Source organism: Hakea prostrata, unplaced genomic scaffold (genome assembly GCF_041222555.1).
Source record: "Hakea prostrata isolate BN-2017 unplaced genomic scaffold, UWA_Hpros_2 contig_250, whole genome shotgun sequence".
Lineage (NCBI taxonomy): Eukaryota > Viridiplantae > Streptophyta > Magnoliopsida > Proteales > Proteaceae > Hakea > Hakea prostrata.
This window is the reverse complement of record NW_028291369.1, coordinates 21,639-41,591: the sequence shown is the minus strand read 5'-3', so window position 1 is coordinate 41,591 and position 19,953 is coordinate 21,639. Positions and strand designations below refer to the sequence as shown.

At 38.8% G+C, this 19,953-nt stretch overlaps 1 protein-coding gene across 1 annotated transcript; it reads right to left on the bottom strand.

Moving 5' to 3' along the window:
* Positions 1–2,803: 2,803 nt before the first annotated feature.
* LOC148998609 (endoplasmin homolog) lies at positions 2,804–19,613 on the bottom strand. Its single transcript, XM_089141833.1, is given in 6 exon segments — positions 2,804–2,860; positions 2,862–4,327; positions 4,434–4,476; positions 4,596–4,730; positions 14,026–14,358; positions 19,584–19,613. Coding segments are annotated over 6 exon segments (2,064 nt in total).
* Positions 19,614–19,953: the final 340 nt, after the last annotated feature.

Genomic DNA, 19,953 nt, shown 5'->3' with positions numbered 1-19,953 from the left:
CAAAATTATTGCAAAGTGTTTGGCAAACATGCTAAAACCCCTTTTGCAATTCCTAGTAAGTGAAACTCATAGTGCATTTGTACCCAGTAGATCCATTTCGGACAATATATACCTTGCTCATGAGTGTCTTCATTTTATGAAACACTCGGGGTTAAAAGTGGGTTATATGGCTCTTAAATTAGATCTTTGCAACGCATATGATAAAATGGAGCGAGCTTTGTAAAAGATTCATTGAGGAGTTTAGGCTTTGAGGACAAATGAATTAATTGGATATTTCAATGCATATCCACAGTGACATTTCAAATCAAAATCAATGGCCAATTAACACACATGCTCACTCCTTCTAGAGGACTTAGATAGAGATGCCCCTTGAGTCCCTACATCCTTATACTTTGCCAAGATATTTTATCAAGACTATTGTCTCCTTTAACTTGGATTCCAAGGCTCCCTAGTCTCAAGTTTCTAGATCTGCCCCAGAAATTGATCATTTGTTTTTGCAAATGATTGCATGCTTTTTGCACCAGCAAAAATTGAAAATGTAGAGCTCATTAAAAAAATTTAGAAGGAATAAGAAGAAGCTTCTGAACAACACATAAATCACTCAAAATCTTCAATTCTCTTCAATAAAGGGGTTCTTGATCAGAGTAGAAGTTAGATTGTCCAATCTCTCAACATTAAGGAAGTTGACTCTCATCTAATATATTAGGCCTTCCCTCAAGTATTGGGAAGTCAAAATCCCAAGTATTTTCTTTTTTATATGAGAGGCTGAAATCAAAACTGGAAGGCTAGAAGGAAAAATTGCTTTCACAAGCTGGAAAAGAAATTCTAATAAAAGCAGTAGCAACTGCATTTCCCACTTTCACAATGTCTAATTTCCTGGTGCCAAAAGACATGAGCAATAAATTCTACAAGAAAATTCAAGATTTTTTGTGGAAAAACAAAGGAAATTCAGGAATAAGCTGGATCAACTGGGAAACTTTGTGCGTTTCAAAGAATTGAGAGGGAATGGGATTTCGTGATCTCCATTCTTTTAACAAAGCATTATTGGCCAAATAGGGATGACGATTATTAACTCAACCAAGTACATTATGGGCAAGAACTATGAGGGGAAAATATTTTAAGGATTCCCCTTTCCTTGAAGGACAGATTCCAAAAAAGGCCTCTTGGCATTCGAAAAGCATCATAGCAGTGATGTATTAATTAAAAAGGGGGCTATTAAGGAGCATTGGAAATGGTTTATCAATGAGGATCTATAGTGACCCTTAGATTCCACACATTAATTCACATTATCCGGTGAGACCCCCACATCTTCCTGGCCCATTACTTGTCAATGAATTAATTGATTGGTCAAATAGAACCCAGAAAATCACTCTATTAGACTTACTCTTTAATCAAGAGGAAAAGAAGGCTATACTAAAAATCCCAATTATGACACTGGATAAAGAGGACCATTGGGTGTTGGTTATTTCAAAAAATGGTATATTTTAAGTAAAAACAACATTTCATAGTATTCAAAATACCATCACTGATATGAGTAATTCAAACTCTTCATCCTCAAGCATAAACTAGGGTTGAATTTGGGAAATTAAACCTTTACCCAAAATTAAAAACTTAATGTGGAAAGTTGCGCATAAGGGAATAGCTACCCAACAAGCCTTATTTGAAAGAAATAATAGCTTGACATCTATGTGCTTATTATGTACATCACAGGTAGAAAGTGTAATGCACGTTTTATTTCACTGTGACCATGCAAAAGCTTGCTGGAGGGCCTCCCGCTAAGGATTGATACATCTGAATTTTTAGGAAGTAGCATGCATGATTGATTAGATTTTTTTAGACTGCAATTTCAATGGATGCAATCAAGGTGATATTGTTTATACTATTTGTAGTATCTTGTGTTGGACTATATGGAACGACCGAAATGGAATGTCTTTCAATGGAAAAATGTCTCCCTTACTCGCTCTATTAATTGGATGCACAGGTTATTAAGTGAAGTACTATGGCTTTAGGAAAATGCAAGCAATCAAGAGTCGGTTGTGGTGCAGCCCATGTACTCAAGACTTTGCAAATGTTTCGGATGAGGAAGTCAGTCCTCCTCAAACCAGCTTCAAAGTCTTCTCGGATGCATCTTAGGATAGCATTTCACAAAAGGCGGGTAGAAGTTGCATTATTTGGAGCCCTACGGGCCGTTTATTTGGGCAAAAACATCTTTTTTTGGTTTTCAGCACTGTAATGGGCTTGAGCTCTTAGGGATGCTGCATGCCACTCTTGAATATTGCGGTTGTCTTTCACTCTGATTGTCTTCCAGCCATAAGGCCTTGACCCGCCCTTAGGGCCGGTTTGAGCCCTGACCTTGTTTGGCTCGGGCGGGATCAGACACTTGCATCCATGGATCGAACCTTAATCTACACATTGATAGGATAGGGTTCACTGGTAAGAGCGAGGGATTCCCAGACCTGCCGGAGCCCTATAAGGTAGACCTTCACATGATAACAATAAAGATTCAATATTTAACAGCAGAAATCTTTAATTAATAAATCCACCTCATCAAAGATCCAATCCTTGAGGTCTTATGATAATTCATATAAATAGTGTCCCACTACTAACATGTTTAGTTACAATCCATTGAGTAATCAGAATATGGCCTTCAAATTGAAGCAATTTCCTTTTCATTCTTATCTGGCTCAGCATTACCTTTTCCTTGCTCTTCGTCACCTTGATCTTTCTCCACAAAATGGTTGTTTCCTAGAGAAGCTAGGCTGTCAGAAAAACTGAATAAGAAGGACACCACCCCATGACTAATTTATGACTCATCCTTGGCTGACGATTCTGATTCTGCATCATCCTTGGTTGCTTCAACCCTGATTAACCTTGGAAGTAGCTTCCTCAGGTTTAGCCTCTGCCTCATCTACATCATCTTCCTCTTCCACCGTAGCATCTGGACTAATGTTCAAACTAGACTTCACTGAGCTGTAGATACTGGAAGCAAAATCCTTGGGATCATCGATGATGAAGCCAGCCTCCATAAGGGCTGTCTGGTATATAAGACGCGCTGTCTGCCTTACATTGGCATCCTCAGGATCCTTGACAACCCTCTCCCGAAGCACCTTGATGATTGGGTGGCTGGGGTTAATCTCAAGAACCCTTTTGCCGCGCATATATGCTTGCTTGCTAGCGTCAGATAGAGTCTGTGATTGCATAAGTTTTTCCATGCTTGCGTTCCACCCATACTTGGATATCACCACCACACATGGAGTGTTCTCAAGACGGTTGCTTATCATCACATCATCAACATTTTCACTGGTAAGAGCACCCTTCCACCATTTTGTCAGCTCTTTGAATGACTCCTTAAGCTCCTTATCTTTTGATTCCTTCCCAAGCTTCAGTCCTTCGTTGGACACATTCAGGAATTTCATGTCTTCATAGTCCATCAAGTATTGCATTAGGTATTCATCTGCAGGATCAGTGAAGAAGATAACCTCAAAGTTTTTCTTTGCATGCCTCTCAAGGAATGGTAATTTCTCCAATTGTTCCTTACTGGTTCCTGTTATGTAAAAGATATCCTTCTGTCCAGACTTCATTCTTGAGATGTATTGATCTAGAGATGTCAGCTTGCCACCAGACTTTGTACTTTCAAATCTGAGTAGCTTTGCAAGACGGTTTCTATTGGTGGCATCCTCAATGATGCCAAGCTTTATGGACTTTCCAAACTCATTCCAGAACTTAGCATATTGACCTTTCTTCTCATCATTGTCATCTGCTTTTTCAGCTTCTTTCTTGTCATTATCATTAGCCTCATCAGGATCCTCGTCAGCAATCTTACGGATCATGTCTAGAGCTTTGCAAGTAAGTTTCTTCTTGATAATCTTGAGACTGCTGTGCTGTTGAAGCATTTCTCGTGATACATTGAGTGGCAAGGTATCAGAATCAACAAGACCCTTCAAAAAGCTCAGGTACTTGGGAAGAAGTTCATCAAATTCATCTGAAGTGAAGACACGTCTAACAAACAATTTCAACTTCAAGTTCCGATCATGGTCAGGAGCCTTTGGAGGAACAAACAGCATAGCCTTGAACTCCACGTTACCTTCAGCAGTAAAGTGGGTCCATGCCAAGGGTTTCTCATCACCGAAGTCCTCTGCAAGAGAGTGGTAGAATTGTGTGTACTCTTCATCTGTAACCTCCTTCGAATTTCGCAGCCAAATAGCCTTCACTTCATTTAAAAACTCCCACTCATATGTTTTTTCCTCTGAAAAGCTAGTTTCAGCTGTTTCCTCTGTGTCATTAGACTCATCTTCATCTGCAGGAACCTCCACATCAACTTCTTTTGCTTGCGCAGATGGTTATAATGTATAACCTTAACCAGTCAAGAATAACTTTTTCACAACTTAATTTAAATATGAAGTCTTCACAGGAGTTAGTCACCTAATACTTACATAAACATATGGCTAGCGGATTGACTTCCTCAATATGATCAGTCTGTCAGCACCAATATCAGAATATTATTAATCTCTGTACTAATAAATCCATAGTCTAAAATGGTTAAGAAAGTTATATTTCAAACTCACAAAAGCTTGTAGTTGATACATAAAACTCACCTCTGCACCCGAACTTGCCCTTGTAGATGCTTGTTTTGGTTTGAATTTCCGTTTTCTAACTGTTCCTGTATCCATGAAGTCAAGTACCTCCTCAAGGGATCGGAATTTTCTTTTGTGGACAATATTATGATAGAACTGTGTAACAAAGCAACAGGTTTAGCAAAACTAGTCAATGGAAAAGGATATTCTGAAGATGATATATTAAAGATATAAAGAATGAATAGATGAACAGTTGGGCATTCCTAAACCAGAAAATACAATAAAATCAGCTGATCTAAGGGACGGCCTTTGGTATAGCTTTCAGCAGCCACTTGAAATCCGAATTGACTTTAGTTCTCACCTTTAACATAGCTAGGTGCAAGGAAGAAAATTAATCGTTTCAATATTTGGAACTAATTCCTTTTTCAATGTCCCAGTAGATCGAACTTCACGGTGAATGAAATTAGAACTTTTATGAAATGAATTCATCCCATGAGGATGGAGTGTGAGACAGTCACATGATAACAAAGAGGATGGAGTGTGAGACAGTCATTTAGAGAGGTGGGATGACACACTTTCAAGATGGTAAAAGCAGTAACAAAAGAAAACTATTGAAACGACGCATGAAGAGTGGGGATCATACATTCTCAAGAGTTCCAAGAACAATAAGAAGTAATGAAGAACAGTTGATTATGATGTAAAAATGGAGGGAAAGCAATTTTTCTAGAAATCCAATAATATAGTGTAAAAGTGGAGACTCTTTGTGTGACTTTTTTATAATGAATAGGGAGGACTACAGTGAAACTTCTCCCTCAAAATACCCTTGCAGAAGTCCTCTAGAAATCTCTTCGCATGGAACTTCAAGAAAAGCATGAGAGGGCTTAAAATCAAAACTACAACCTTAGGAAGTTAAGCTACAACTCTCCAGTTAGACTTCAAGGAATAATCAGGGATTTAATTCATACCACTCTTTTCATATGCTAAATATTAAGTAGGCTTACCTTTTTCCTAAGGTCTAGTAGATTACAAAACCTATCTAATGCAAGTACTTGTAAGTTATTACTTCTTCTTAAAATCCACATACAACCACAACCCTAAAGTGATGAGAGGCCAAACAAATATGCTAGTGTAAATGAAAGCAACAACCACAGCAATAATGGATCAAATATTCAACAAACAAACCACAACAGACACACATGAATTTTTAACGTGGAAAAACACATGTAAGGGAAAAAACCACGGGACTTTTATCGGAGTCCACCCAAACTTTACTATCACCAAATGATAATAACAATGGACATACAATCAATATTTCATCTTTAGATAACACTAGACGAACACAAAGTCACAACCAAATCATCAAAGAAATGGAAATCTGAGAGAATGGAGAAAAGTTACCGAGAGAGGCTTTCTGTAAACTGTGGTAAAATGATATTCTAACTGTTGGATATGAAAATCTAGGTGCCACGACCATTCCCTTCAAATTTCACTTCATTCCGGCAACGTTTCACCGTCGGATTCGCCAGAGAAACCAGAAAAACCTCACTTTCTTTTCTTCCTCCTGCTTCTGTTCTCTATTTCCTCTTTCTCGACTTTTTCTTTTTCTCTCTCCTGTTGTGCGGCTGCTGTTCAGATTCAAAAAACCCTAGTGCTTTTCTTTTTTATTCTTCTAAAACAATATGGGACCCACAATGTTTAAATGGGCCGGACCCAACATAAAGTACCCCCATTCGCTCCCACAAATATACATGAATACTAATACTAACCACAAGGCTAACTACCAAAATTATTCAAATTTTTTTCGTTCCACTAACATAATGATAAAACATGCATAGTGGAATCCCAATTGACTGACAAAATATGACACTGCATTCTGCATTTTCGCCAAGATAATCAACAGAGCAACCATCCCCATTCAGCTTTGGCCTAGAATAAGGAAGATGGATTCTAAAAGTTTCTTGTATAGGCTGAGTTACTCTCTTGGTCATTTTGATCCCAATTGAGATCTTGAACTAAGGATATCGTGCAAGGTAAGATCAAAGAGATGTCACTACAATTGCAGAATGTCTATCTTTATTAGTCATGAATTTCTATTATTCCATTACTTCCAAATATGGAATTGTACTAGAATTGAACTAAGGCTGTAAATAAGAATTACTGTTCCGCCAAGACATACTTTTGACTCAAGCTAGGTTTTAAACAATTCTAGGAATATTGCTTCAAATGTTAATAGACAATTAGCAAGAAAAGATATATATGCAATGCATTTCTACATATAAGAGTGAAAAAGGAACAACTCTTAGGTTTCCTGTCTGTAAATTTACTTTACAACCATCACCAGAAAAGATAGTCTTGGAAGCAAAAGTGGGGATCCCACAAGCATCTATTGTCACATCCACCCAGCCGGTACCCTATCTGGCATACCCGAGTGTGTAATCCACAGTCCACAAGATCCAATAGTTAGTGAAATCATCCTCCCACATTCACAACAATATAATCAAGAACAAGACTAAATCAATGTTAACAGTATTATTCAAATGAATCAAAGATAAGTAACGAGATAATCATCAGAGTGCGGAAAAGGTACCAATAGCTATATAAATCAAAAGTAGAGTGAGGCGGAATCTCACTCCACGAGTACAACGGAATGTAGTTCGAAAATCAAATGGGATACAACTGATTCTAAAGACAAGAAAGAAAGATATAATCTAACTAAACTAGAGTCTTTCTAGTTTATAAAGGTCCTTATAAACATAGACTTCATCGATTATGCTCAGACGCTCCCACTCCACAGTAGGGCTAATCCTGGTAACAAGAGAGACCACTCGAGGGATCCTCACGGTAATCTTCGTAATCGCCAACACTTTGCGTATGGTACGTTTCTTCATATTGCGCTTCCTCATATTGCGCTTCATAGCCATCAAAACCTATAGAATAGTCTAACAAAAGATATTGTACAAAAAGGAGTGAGTTTCAAAAGAAACTCAGCAAGGCAAGTTATTCCATAATAGCATAAATAACATAGTATCACAACAAAACATAAAGTGATATGATATGAGACAACAATGCATGTATGAGTCTAACTCTATGTATGCTGGTCTCTATAGGTAGACATGCTTTAAGTCATAGCACCATACTTCTTTGGGTAGGTCTCATCTCACAACGCCGGTTGGCAAAGGGTCCTTCATCCATCTTGGACAATCCATGGTTAGTGGTTAAGTCACCTCTTTCTCACATCACCGTTTGGTCTAAGTATTGGTGCATGTCAAGGTAAAGCCTAGCCCAATGCAAGTCTTCTACTTGGTCATATCAGCTCAGATCCAAATACGTCCATTCCTCGCCCTTGGCGATCCTTTCCGGTATCCTTCACACTAGAGTCAGCGTATCCTATGGCTACAACCAACTCGGACTACGGTCTCATCAACCCTATAGGTCATCCACGTATAGTAAACGGGAAGCTCTCATGTTTTCTCACGGGTTGGTTACCGGTCTTGAATGCCCATGAGCCCAAGTCTATCCATATGCAACTATACCCATAAATGGTCCCCACAATGTGATTCATGTCCCCTCATGGATATAACTCACCGGTCTTGAGCACCCATGAATCCCCATGCTACCATGGGTCGTTCGGTCTCAATACCCTTCCGAATCGGGTCTGATATAACAAGGGTATAACCTAGCCAAACACTGCTAGACAAGTCCTAGGTATGAAAACCAATAATCCGGGAAGGTGTCAAAGGGCAACATTGGAAATATCCCATACTACTCCCAATGAGGTCTAAGGACAGAAATGTCAAAAGGACATTCCCCAATCCCAAATCATACCTAAACAATCACAATCATAATTAAGTCATATCATCCACGACAGATATCTCATCATATGAAAGAGTATAATAAGACAAGATTAAATAAATAAGAAAACATACATGAGTAAGTATTCATCCATAATCAAGTACATAAAGTAAATAAGGAAATAAAATCCTAATGTACTTGCAGCATTCATATCATAATAGAAACTATCATAACAGTAGCAAATCTAAGTAGTTCCCAATTTAGAAACTAAATCTATGCAAATCTATGTTAATATGGTAACAACTTTCCTTACCTTAAATAGATTCGAATGTATTCCGGACGGACAAGAGGATGAATCCAAAGTTAGCAAATAAACCCTAGAATAGCATCACACAATCATTAGGAAGTAGTCCTAAAAGAATAAGCATCAATCGAATCGAATCGGGCGAAGAAAACAGATTATGTTCTTGCGGGTTGATTGGCTGGGTTGAGTGCTCCAATCGACCCAGGCAATCTGCCCAAGAGCAAATCCGGAAATAAAAAGAGAATCTTGATTCGAAACCTATGCTACACAAACCGGAATGCGACGAAACTTGGAGGGATTGTCTAACACAATAGTCTAAGACTAAAAAGCATAATTTAGACATCAAACCACCATTAAAACATTACTTACTAAATTAGAATCATAGTTTCTATTTTGGTAAAAATCATAGTTTTCATTGGAAACATGCTATGAATGAAAGAGATGAACTAGAGATGATTTGATCTCATTCTAGTACAAGAACACAGTAGATCAGAGGTATGAATAATTATAGAGAAGCATCTATAATGCTAGAACAAATCAAAATAGGAATATTATCATAGTTTAAGAAGAAATCATAAGAATCATGTCAAGAATGAATGAGATGATCATAGTACAAGAGAATGAAAAGAGATTGTAAAGATATGACTACAAGGTTGCAGCATCTTCATCATAATCTCAGTTCAGAGATGAGAGTGATCATGGAATGAATAAATCATTAACATAAAAGATAGATTACTAACCTTTAATTGAAGAACAAGAGAGAGAGTTTGCAAGATTGCAAGATTAGGTCTTCTTCTTCACTCTTGGAGGCTTGGAGATGGTTTCCCTTCGTTCTCTAAGTGTTATGAAGGCTAGGGATACTAACATCACGAAGTCATGGGGTATATATAGCAAGATACTCAAAACAAAAGATTCTATTCGAGTTCAGCATCTTTGGGTCGATTGGTTGGGTAGCATGGCCCAGTCGACCCAAGCACTCGACCAAGGCTGACAGCAAAGCCAAAGACAGGGATTTGAGGGTCTTCCACTACTCGGAATCAAACGAAACTTTAAACACATATTCTATAACATACCTAGCATGGAAAAATGGCTTTAAATCATATCCCACCAAGCTCTAAGGTCATCAACTAATCTTCTCTTCATCAAGGTGCAGTCTCTTCTCTATATCCAACACTGTCTTCAAGTATGGGGCATCATCTTCAATCTCCATAGGTTCGGAGTCGAACACTATATCTTCTACCAATATGGCCCATAGTTGACTTTTACTTCTACTTCGGGTCTTCGGACCTACAATCAAAGAGTATCCGGGTTAAGGTTAGGGCCGGGTTTCACATCTATCCTCACAAAAGTTAATAAAAATGAAGTTAGTATCTTGAGATACTAGGATATCTGTGAAATCCAGCCCAAACCCTAACCTAGACACCCTATCTATTTTGGATGAAGAAGAGCTTCATTTTTGTTTGATCTTGAAGTTGGACCTTGAGTCCAGTGTTGACATCTTTGGAAGGTCCTAGGAAGTCAAGTCAGACCTCTCCCTTAGTGTAGATCCGAAGACTCAAAGTGAAGGAAGAAAACTTTGTGGACCATCTCAATAGAAGACATGGTGTTTGACCCAAAACCCATGGAAATTGATGATGGAGTTCCCTATTTGGAAACCTTAACTGATTTGGAGATGAACTACACCTTGATGTTTAAGAGCTTGGTTGATGGATTTGAAGCCTAGTTGGACATGGTTTGAAGCCCTTCTATGCTAGGAAGGTTGCTTGTTGAGTTGGGAGAAGCCCCATCGAAAATTTTGAGGTTTAGAGCTTGAAATCCCTAAGTTTGGGCAAGCTGTCCAGTGACATAGGCAGTTTTGTGAAACTCTATTTCTTAAGGTTTTTGAAGCTCTATTTACTGGGATTTCATGGTAATCAGCCCCATTATGTTCCTAAGCCTCTAGAAAACATGGGAAGGACCTTAGAACCTCTTCTTCAAAGCCAAGAAAGATCCCCAAGCATCCGTTTGAGTTTCTTCATCGAATCTTCTTCTACAAAGGTTAGTAATCGATATGTCTCTTCTTTAATCTATTCTCTCTTCTATTTTCTTCCAATTCTTTGATTATGAGGAAGGTATTACACTACTATAATGGCCTCTCTTCTGATCCTCATAGTCTTAGAGTGAATCCCCCCCCCCCCATTCACTCTATGTTCTTGAAGCCATATGGTGATGTTCCTTGTACTTGATCTCACCAGAGATCTTGACTGCTCTTTCCTAAATTTTCTACCTATCTTTATGATTGTGGGAAAGGTCTCACACCATTGTTACAACTTTTCCTTCAATCCCCATAATTTGTGGGTGAATCCCTTTTCTCTTTCTACTTTGTGAATCTACCCTAGGTTTATTTTGAAGGAAATTTTGGGTAACCTTCAAGAAAGGGGCATCCAAATTGGGAACTATGATTTATCTTTTATTTTTTGGATCCTCCCCGACACCTTTCTTGATTTTGAATTTCAATTCTTCTTTTCCTAGAGTGAGTAATTTTTCTATCTAGTCTTTTTGTGGGATACACGGACTCTCTTTGTTGAAACCCTAATTTTATTGCTTCAATTAAAACTCTATCTTTTTGACCATGTTTTATGCTTACACCTTCCTAGATAGTCTTAATATATATTTTGGGAACTCTCCTTCGAATTTTGGAGTAATCGGACTTCAAACGAAGAAGTTATGACCGATTTAGGGTTTGTTGTCATATACTATTCACTTGGTCGACTGGGCCAAGCTGCCAACCAATCGACCCACTAAGTCAATGACCTCAATTTTGCTCTGTTTTGCTTCCGTTTCGTCTCCGATCGTTAGGGTTTATTCCTTATGTTCAATACATGTTTTTTTAGGGTTATTTTGGTGATCTTGGACTTGCCCATTGATCTCTTTCTCAAAGTTTATGAAGTCGAATTCAATGTGAGTATTCCACTCGCAATATGCATATTTACATACCTTATTATGATATGATTCAAATGCATAATTTAGCTACTGTTGTTTTACTTTCTTTACATTACATTACTTCTGTAATCATAGTAGCATATTCATATTGTGATTTACATATTGGAATGAATCAGGAATGATGTTGAATCTGATTTGGACTTGATTTGTGATATGTATGAAAGCATGATGTGATGTGAATGCCTAGGTTGTTATTAAGGGATGGGGAATGCCCTTTTGGCATTTTTGTCATTGGACACTGGTGGAGGTGGTATGGGACGCACTCCTATGGTGCTCTTTGTTGCTTTCCCTGATTACTGGGTGACATACCTAGGGCATGTCTAGAAGTGTTTGGCTAGAAAACCCTTGTCGTATCTGACCTTATTGAAAGGGGAATTGAGACTGAGTGACCCGTGGCAGTAGTGGGGATTTGTGGGTGCTTAAGACCGGTAACCAACCCGTGAGAGGACATGAATCACATTGTGGGGACCATTTATTGGTAGGGTTGCATGTGGTAGACTTGAGCTCATGGGCGCTCAATATCGGTAGCCAACCCGTGAGAGGACATGAAAGCTTCTCGTTTACTATGTGTGGATGATCAATAGGGTTAAGAGTCTACGTAGCCAGGAAGGAGACGGTGACTCTAGTGGGAAAGGTATCGGAAAGGATCGTAGGTAGCAAGGAATGGACGTATCTAACCTTGAGTAGATGTGACTCAATAGATGACTTGCATTGGGCTAAGATTATCCTTGTACATGTGCCAGTACTCAAGCCAAACGATGATGTGAGAGAGTGTTGACTTAAACCCTAGCCAAGGATGTCCGGGAAGGTTTCAAGACCCATTTACCAAACGGAGAACCCAAGATGCCGAGAAGGCTGAGGGAGAGTGATTTGAGACCCACCTAGAGGAGTATGGTGCTATGACCAACATATATAGAGTTAGAAGCATACTTGCATTTATTGTTTCATATCATTGCATTTGTGTTTGACTTTGATTGTGTGTGAAGATGTTTATTGTGATTGGATTACCTGCTAAGTTCTTTTTGAACTTACCCTTCGGGAGACTTGTTTTTAGGTGACCTTGTAGGTTTGGAAGAGAACCCATGCTATGGTATGGAGGACTCATCTATATATGGTGCAGCTCCGGAAGTCTCTGGAGAAGGTTATGACTAGTGGGGCAGCCAGCTCACAGGGTTACACTGCTCTGATGGCTCCTATTGACGGCAGCCGACATCCTCTTGTTCACCAATGGGATCGTGAGCTAGATGCTGACCTGAAGCTACAAGAGCACAATCCGACGGCGAAGAAGATGAAGACTGAAGAGGAAGAAGAGCTGACAGAAGTTTTTGACTAGTTTACTTTGTTCTTCTAGACTTATATTTTTTTTTTTCGATAGCTTTAGACTTGCTCTAGATTTTGATGTACCTTTCACGTTTGTTATGGGGTATATTTCTGCTATACTCTACAGTTCCTTTTGTTTAATATCTCGTTATCTGCACTCTGATGTTCTTTTGTGGTCCTTCTGAGATCCTTTCTTGATTTTTATTATTAAGTTACTTGAATACTAAAATTTGTTCTTGCTTTTGATTATATTATTGTGCTAAATGGATATGATCGTTCCTAAACTTGATCTTCGGGGCTGTGGATCACACATTTGGGTATTCCAGATAGGGTACCGGCTGGGTGGATGTGACATAATGGTATCAGAGTTAAAGTCTTCAGACAATCATAACCACAAAACACAATAATGAAGCATCCTTGAGTCATAGACTTAGAAGTGACTCAAATTTTTTTAGCAGTGAATAATAGAAACCTTGGATTAGAAACTTGAATCAATGAAGCATAATACACTAAGTTTGAATAATGCACAATAATCATGAATTATGACTTGTACTTGGGTTGTAGTTGAGTTGAGAGTTGTCCTTATGGGTTACAGTTATGAGTCAAGTTATGAGTTGTCGTTGTGAGTTGTTGTGTGTTGTCGTATGAGTCTGAGTTGGGAGTTGTTGTTTTGAGTTGTCGTTGGGAGTAATGGTCATGAGGGTTCTTGTTGAGTCATGAATATGAGTCATAAGCCAACCGTTGAACAATTACTAATGCAACAAAAGAAAAACATAATGTACAATAACACAAGTGAAACAAAATGAACTTTATTAATCACTTAGGAAATTTTACAAGTCTGAAAGTAAATACATCTGTGAAGCATAAAATAAACAATTACATCTATCTAGGTGATCGTTTATGAGAATCGAGCTGATCTCTTATAACCTGAGACTCCTCCTTTAGTCATGTCAATCGATCTTCTATAGTATATATGTGTGTCTCCACTCTTTCCTATTGAGCCTCTATCCTCTAGAGTGTGGAAGGTTATTGCCGAAAACTGAGAAACCACACTTGGTGCCTCAGAAGTTGAATGCGAAGGACCTCCAACCTCAAACTATCGAGATGGAATAGTTCTTCCTCATTTTCCTGAACCTCTTGATCCTGAGTCTCATCCTGAACTTGAACCTCATCCCCATGCTCATCCCCATCCTCAATATCCTCGTCCTCATCATCACCTGTATCATCATCATCATCCTCATCTTGAGAGTGAAGCTCATCGGGAGTTTGGACTGTTACCTCCTTACCCTCGTATAATCTCTGCTCGTGGTATAGGAATAGTACTATTCCTCCACCCCTACCTCTCCTAACCCCTAGATGTTTTTCCTCGTGGTGGCTTGATGGAATCTGAATAGACAAGTTGAGTTTTTTATTGCATGAGTAAAGGAAGTCAAGCCGTGCAATTGTTTGGATTTTAATGGCCTGTGCTGTTGAGTTAAGTGTGATAAGCTTGTGTTGTATGATGTTGTTGTGGAAGACCTTTTGAAGCGCTAGAACCCTTTGGGAAACCTAGAAAACCTTTCTTCAGGTTCGTTATTTGTAGCCTTTGTTCTTGTCCTCGTTCGATTTGTCACATGTGCATCTCTTGCATTCTTATCATCTGCTTTTGTTTTGAGTTCTTCTCTGCCATTTAAGAAGTTAGCCAAGAGTCTAGTGTTTTGTACCTAGTAGATCTATTTTCCATTGTAGCGAAGTGAATAGATCTGTGTCCTACAACCATATGTAATATATTTTGAAGAGCCAGGCGAGATCCTAGACTAGTGCTCCATTTAGAAGTATTTGTGGGGAGGAATCATAATCTCAGAAAGAAAATTTTGGGAGAAGGAAGTTAAGAGCTTGATTGTTGTTTGACCTTGAAGTTGGACCTTGAGTACAATGTCGATATCTTTGGAAAGTCCTAGGAAGTCAGGTCAGACCTCTCCTTTAGTGTAGATTCGAAGACCCGAAGTTAAGGAAGAAAACTTTGTGGGCCATCTCAATAGAAGACATGGTGTTTGACCCAAAACCCATGGAAATTGAGGATGAGTTCCCTATTTGGAAGCCTTGTCTGATTTGCAGATGAACTACACCTTGATGTTTACGAGCTTGGTTGATGGATTTGAAGTCTAGTTGGACATGGTTTGAAGGTACCCCTCTATGCTAGGAAGGTTGCTTGATGAGTTGGGAGAAGCCCCATTGAAAATTTTGAGGTTTAGAGCTTGAAATCCCTAAGTTTGGGCAAGTTATCTAGTGACAGGGGCAGTTTTGTAAAACTCTATTTCTTAGGGTTTTTGAAGCTATATTTATTGGGATTTTGTGGTAATCAGCCCCATATGTTCCTAAGCCTCTAGAGAACGTGGGAAGGACCTTAGAACCTCCTCTTTGAAGCCAAGGAAGATCCCCAAGTATCCGTTTGAGTTTCTTCATCGAATCTTCTTCTACAAAGGTTAGTAAACAATCTGTCTCTTCTTTAATCTTTTCTCTCTTTAATTTTCTTTTGATTTTTTGATTATGAGGAAGGTATTACACTACTGTAATGACCTCTCCTCTGATCCTCATAGTCTTAGAGTGAATCACCCCATTCACTCTATGTTCTTGAAGCCATATGGTGATGTTCCTTGTACTTGATCTTACCTGAGATCTTGATTACTCTTTCCTGAATTTTCTACCTATCTTTATGATTGTGGGAAAGGTCTCACACCATTGTGACAATCTTTCCTTCAATCCCCATAGTTTGTGGGTGAATCCCTTTTCCCTTTCTACTTTGTGAATCAACCTTGGGTTTATTTTGAAGGAAATTTTGGGTAATCTTCAAGAAAGGGGTATCCAAATTGGGAGCGAAGATTTATCTTTTATTTGCTAGATCCTCCCCCAACACCTTTCTTGATATGGAATTTCTATTAGTCTTTCCCTAGAGTGAATCATTATTCTCTCTAGTTTTTGCGTGGGATACACGGACACTCTTTGGTAAAACCCTAATTTTATTGGTTCAATTAAAACTCTATCTTTTTGACCATGTTTGATGCTTAGACCTTCCTAGATAGTCTTAGTATATTTTGGGAACTCCCCTTCGAATTCTGGAGTAATCGGCTTCAAACGAAGATGTTATGACTGATTTAAGGTTAATTTGTTGTGGCGTACTGTTCACTTGGTCGACTAGGCCAAGCTGCCAACCAATCGACCCACTGAGTTAGTGACCTCAATTTTGTTCTGTTTTGCTTCCGTTTCGTCTCCGATCGTTAGGGTTTGTTCGTTATGTTCAATACATGCTTGTTTAAGGTTATTTTGGTGATCTTGAACTTGCCCATTGATCTCTTTGTCGATGTTTACGAAGTCGAATTCAAGGTGAGTATTGCACTCACAATATGCATTTTTATATTCCTTGTTATAATATGATTAGAATGCATGATTTAGCTACTGTTGTTTTACTTTTTTTACATTATGTTACTTCTGTAATTACAGTAGCATATTCATATTGTGATTTACATATTGGAATGAATCATGAACGATGTTGAATGTGATTTGGACTTGATTTGTGATATGTATGAATGCATGATGTGATGTGAATGCCTAGGTTGTGATGGGGGAATGGGGAATGCCCTTTTGGTGTTTCTGTCATTGGACTCCAATGGAGGTGGTATGGGACGCATTCCTATTATGGTGCCCCTTGGCACTTTCCCTAATTACTACGCGACATACCTAGGGCATGACTAGAAGTGTTTGGCTAGGACACCCTTGTCATATCTAATCTTGTCGAAAGGGAATTTGAGACCGAGTGACTCATGGCTGCAGTGGGGATTTGTGGGCGCTTAAGACTGCTAACCAACCCGTGAGAGGACATGAATCACATTGTGTGGGCCATTCATTGGTAGGCTTGCATGTGGTAGACTTGGGCTCATGGGCGCTCAAGAACGGTAGCCAACCCGTGAGAGGACATGAGAGCTTCCCATTTACTGTGTGGATGACCAATAGGGTTAAGAGTCTACGTAGCCGGGAAGGAGACGGTGACTCTAGTGGAAAAGGTACCTGAAAGGATCGCGGAAAGTGAGGAATGGACGTATCTAACCCTGAGTAGATGTGACTCAGTAGATGACTTGCATTGGGCTAAGATTATCCCTGTACACGCACCAATACTCAGGCCAAATGTGATGTGAGAGAATGTTGACCTAAACCCCAGCCAAGGATGTCCGAGAAGGTTTCAGGACCCATTTACCAAACGGAAAACCCAAGATGTCAGGAAGGCTGAGGGAGAGTGATTTAAGACCCACCCGAGGAGGAGTATGGTGTTATGACTTAAAGCGTGTCCGCACAAGAGAGACTAGCATATATTGAGTTAGATGCATACTTGCATTTATTGTTTCATATCATTGCATTTATGTTTGCCTTTGATTGTGTGTAAATATGTTTATTGTGAATGGATTACTTGCTAAGTTCTTTTTGAGCTTACCCTTCAGGGGACTTGTTTTTAGATGACCTTGTAGGTTCGGAAGTGAACCCATGCTACGGTATGAAGGACCCATCCTTATATGGTGCAGCTCCGGAAGTCTATGGAGAAGGTTATGACCAGTGGGGCAACCTTGTGAGAAACCTTGTTGAAATATTCAAGGCAAGAGAATGGAAAGATTTACAAAATCAAAAGAAGAAGAATCCTAGTAGACCTACTATATATAAATGATAGATTCCATATCACATGCGAGTTATTAAAGGAACACTCAATCTGAGTTTCCATAAATACTGAATCTATATCACATGTCATTAATTTACCACCTCAAGGTAGATATTCTAGAAAAACAGTGATGCCGAAACAACAAAGAAACAAGGCCAAATAGAAGAATGGATAGAAAAATGGAGAACTCTATCTCACAAAAGTTTCTTCAGAAACAACAATATTCAACTTCCCTCCAAAAGACACACAAAACATGATTTTATAGTGCCAATAAACTCTAAAACACAAAATTATGAAAATGCCATTGAAAAGATTAAAATGCCCAAAATGCCATAAAATAGATCTCGAAAGGCGAAAAAACGACATTCCCGGTTGCAAAGTCGTGTGTCCTTCTCACGAGCTTGTTTCGATCAACGTGACAAATTTCAGTCCATTTCCGAGTCCAGGACCCCGAGATACCCCACGTGCCATGCCATATGCATCAAACAATCGTTGGCTTCTTTTGGAGAATATGAAAATGGGAAGTACCAATTGCTTTTGAAATGAATTGCACTTGAAGTTATATCCAACCCATGTTGAGGAATAAGCCATAGGTTGTTGCTTCCAAAAAGTCTAAGAGTCAAATTAGGGCCAAGAACCAAATTCCTCACAAGCATGCTAAACAATAAAGAAGGCTTGAAGGGAGCATGAAGGAGACCGTCATAACAAATAAACTAGATAGAGAAGATTGCAATTTGGACTTCAAGGGTGACTGACAAATGGAAGCATGCCTGTAAACATAGGCTCAAGATTTCAGTCTTTCCATGCAGTCGGATGTTACTTTGTGTGCTTTTATGTCAAAACTTAGAGCCATGTAGCCAATGAAACCACCTATTTTTTCTTTTTCCTCTAAATTAAAATTAGAAAAACTATAGAAATAACCAGGCACTCCAAAACTAAAGCATAAGATGGGTCAATCAACCACCATTAGATTCATAACGATAAACCAATGGCCCAAACCAACGCATAGCTTTGACACGTCCACCAATCAATGCAAGAGCGAGAAAGATTTGTAGTTTAAGAAACCATTAAAAGAGAACGTCAAAAGAATATGCGTTACTCACATTTATTTACCTTTTATCTTCCTAGCTTCCATGTGACATCCCAACGCATACAAAATGAAGTCATTTCCTAACTTACCCTCAATATACAAACCACCTCACTCCTCCTCCTAATGCAACCTACTAAGACACAAACCATCTCCATATCTCATTGTGTGTGAGGTTTTTCCGGAGTTCCCCCCCCTCTTTGCTGAGTTTAATTTCTTCCTATCTATTACATCCAGTAGGTAGCAGATGGTGTTCCTTCAAGCAAGGTGGTGTCTGGTTTTGATCATTCCAGATGGAATTGTTGATTTTTCTGGCATTGGATGTTATTGATAGGAATAAACCTAGTAAATAGAAAGAAAGAACTCTGGCAGAAGCTCACACATAGCTGAAAATGGAGATGGCTCATATTTTAGCGGTGGTGCAATAGGAGAAAGGGAGTGAGGAGTGAGATATATAGTTTATATATTGAGGTTAAGTTAGCAAATGACTTCCTTTTGTACAATGCATGGGGATGACACATGGAATTCAGGAAAATAAGAGGTAAATAAATGCAAGTAATGCATATTCTTTTGACAGTCTCTTTTAAGAGTTTCTTAAAACCAGAAATCTTCTCTCTTGGGGTGACTGGTCAGGGCATCAAATCTGTGGATTGGTTTTGGCAATTGGTTAGTGGAACTTATGAATTTGAAGGTGGTTATTGACCAATCATTTTGTGCTTTGGTTTCGGAGTGCCTAGTTACTAATGTTGTTACCTTATTTTAATTAGAGACAGAAGAAAAATTAGGTGGTGTCATTGGCAGCATGGCTCTAAGTTTCAGCACAAAACTAATCCCCACTACCTGGAAAGGCTGAAATCTCATCAAAGCCATTGTTTACGGGCATGTTTCCATTTTTCAATCAACCCTGAGGGCCCAAATATTATTATATTTTATATTTATTTTTGCTGATCTATGGGGAAGAAAGGAAGAAGAAAGTTAAACTTCGAAATGTTGTGGAAGATATGAATCATTTATTTCTCTAAGAGAAGGTTTCCAATAAGAGATTTGTATTAATGAATTTGCACATTCTACCCAATTAGGGGCCAGATTGGTATCATCTATATAAAGTCCACAACAAGTATAGGACAAAATACATACCCCATTTTAATAATGTGATGAGGGTACAAAAAATGGTGAATTTTACTTTTTTATGAGTATCTAACGCGCAAAT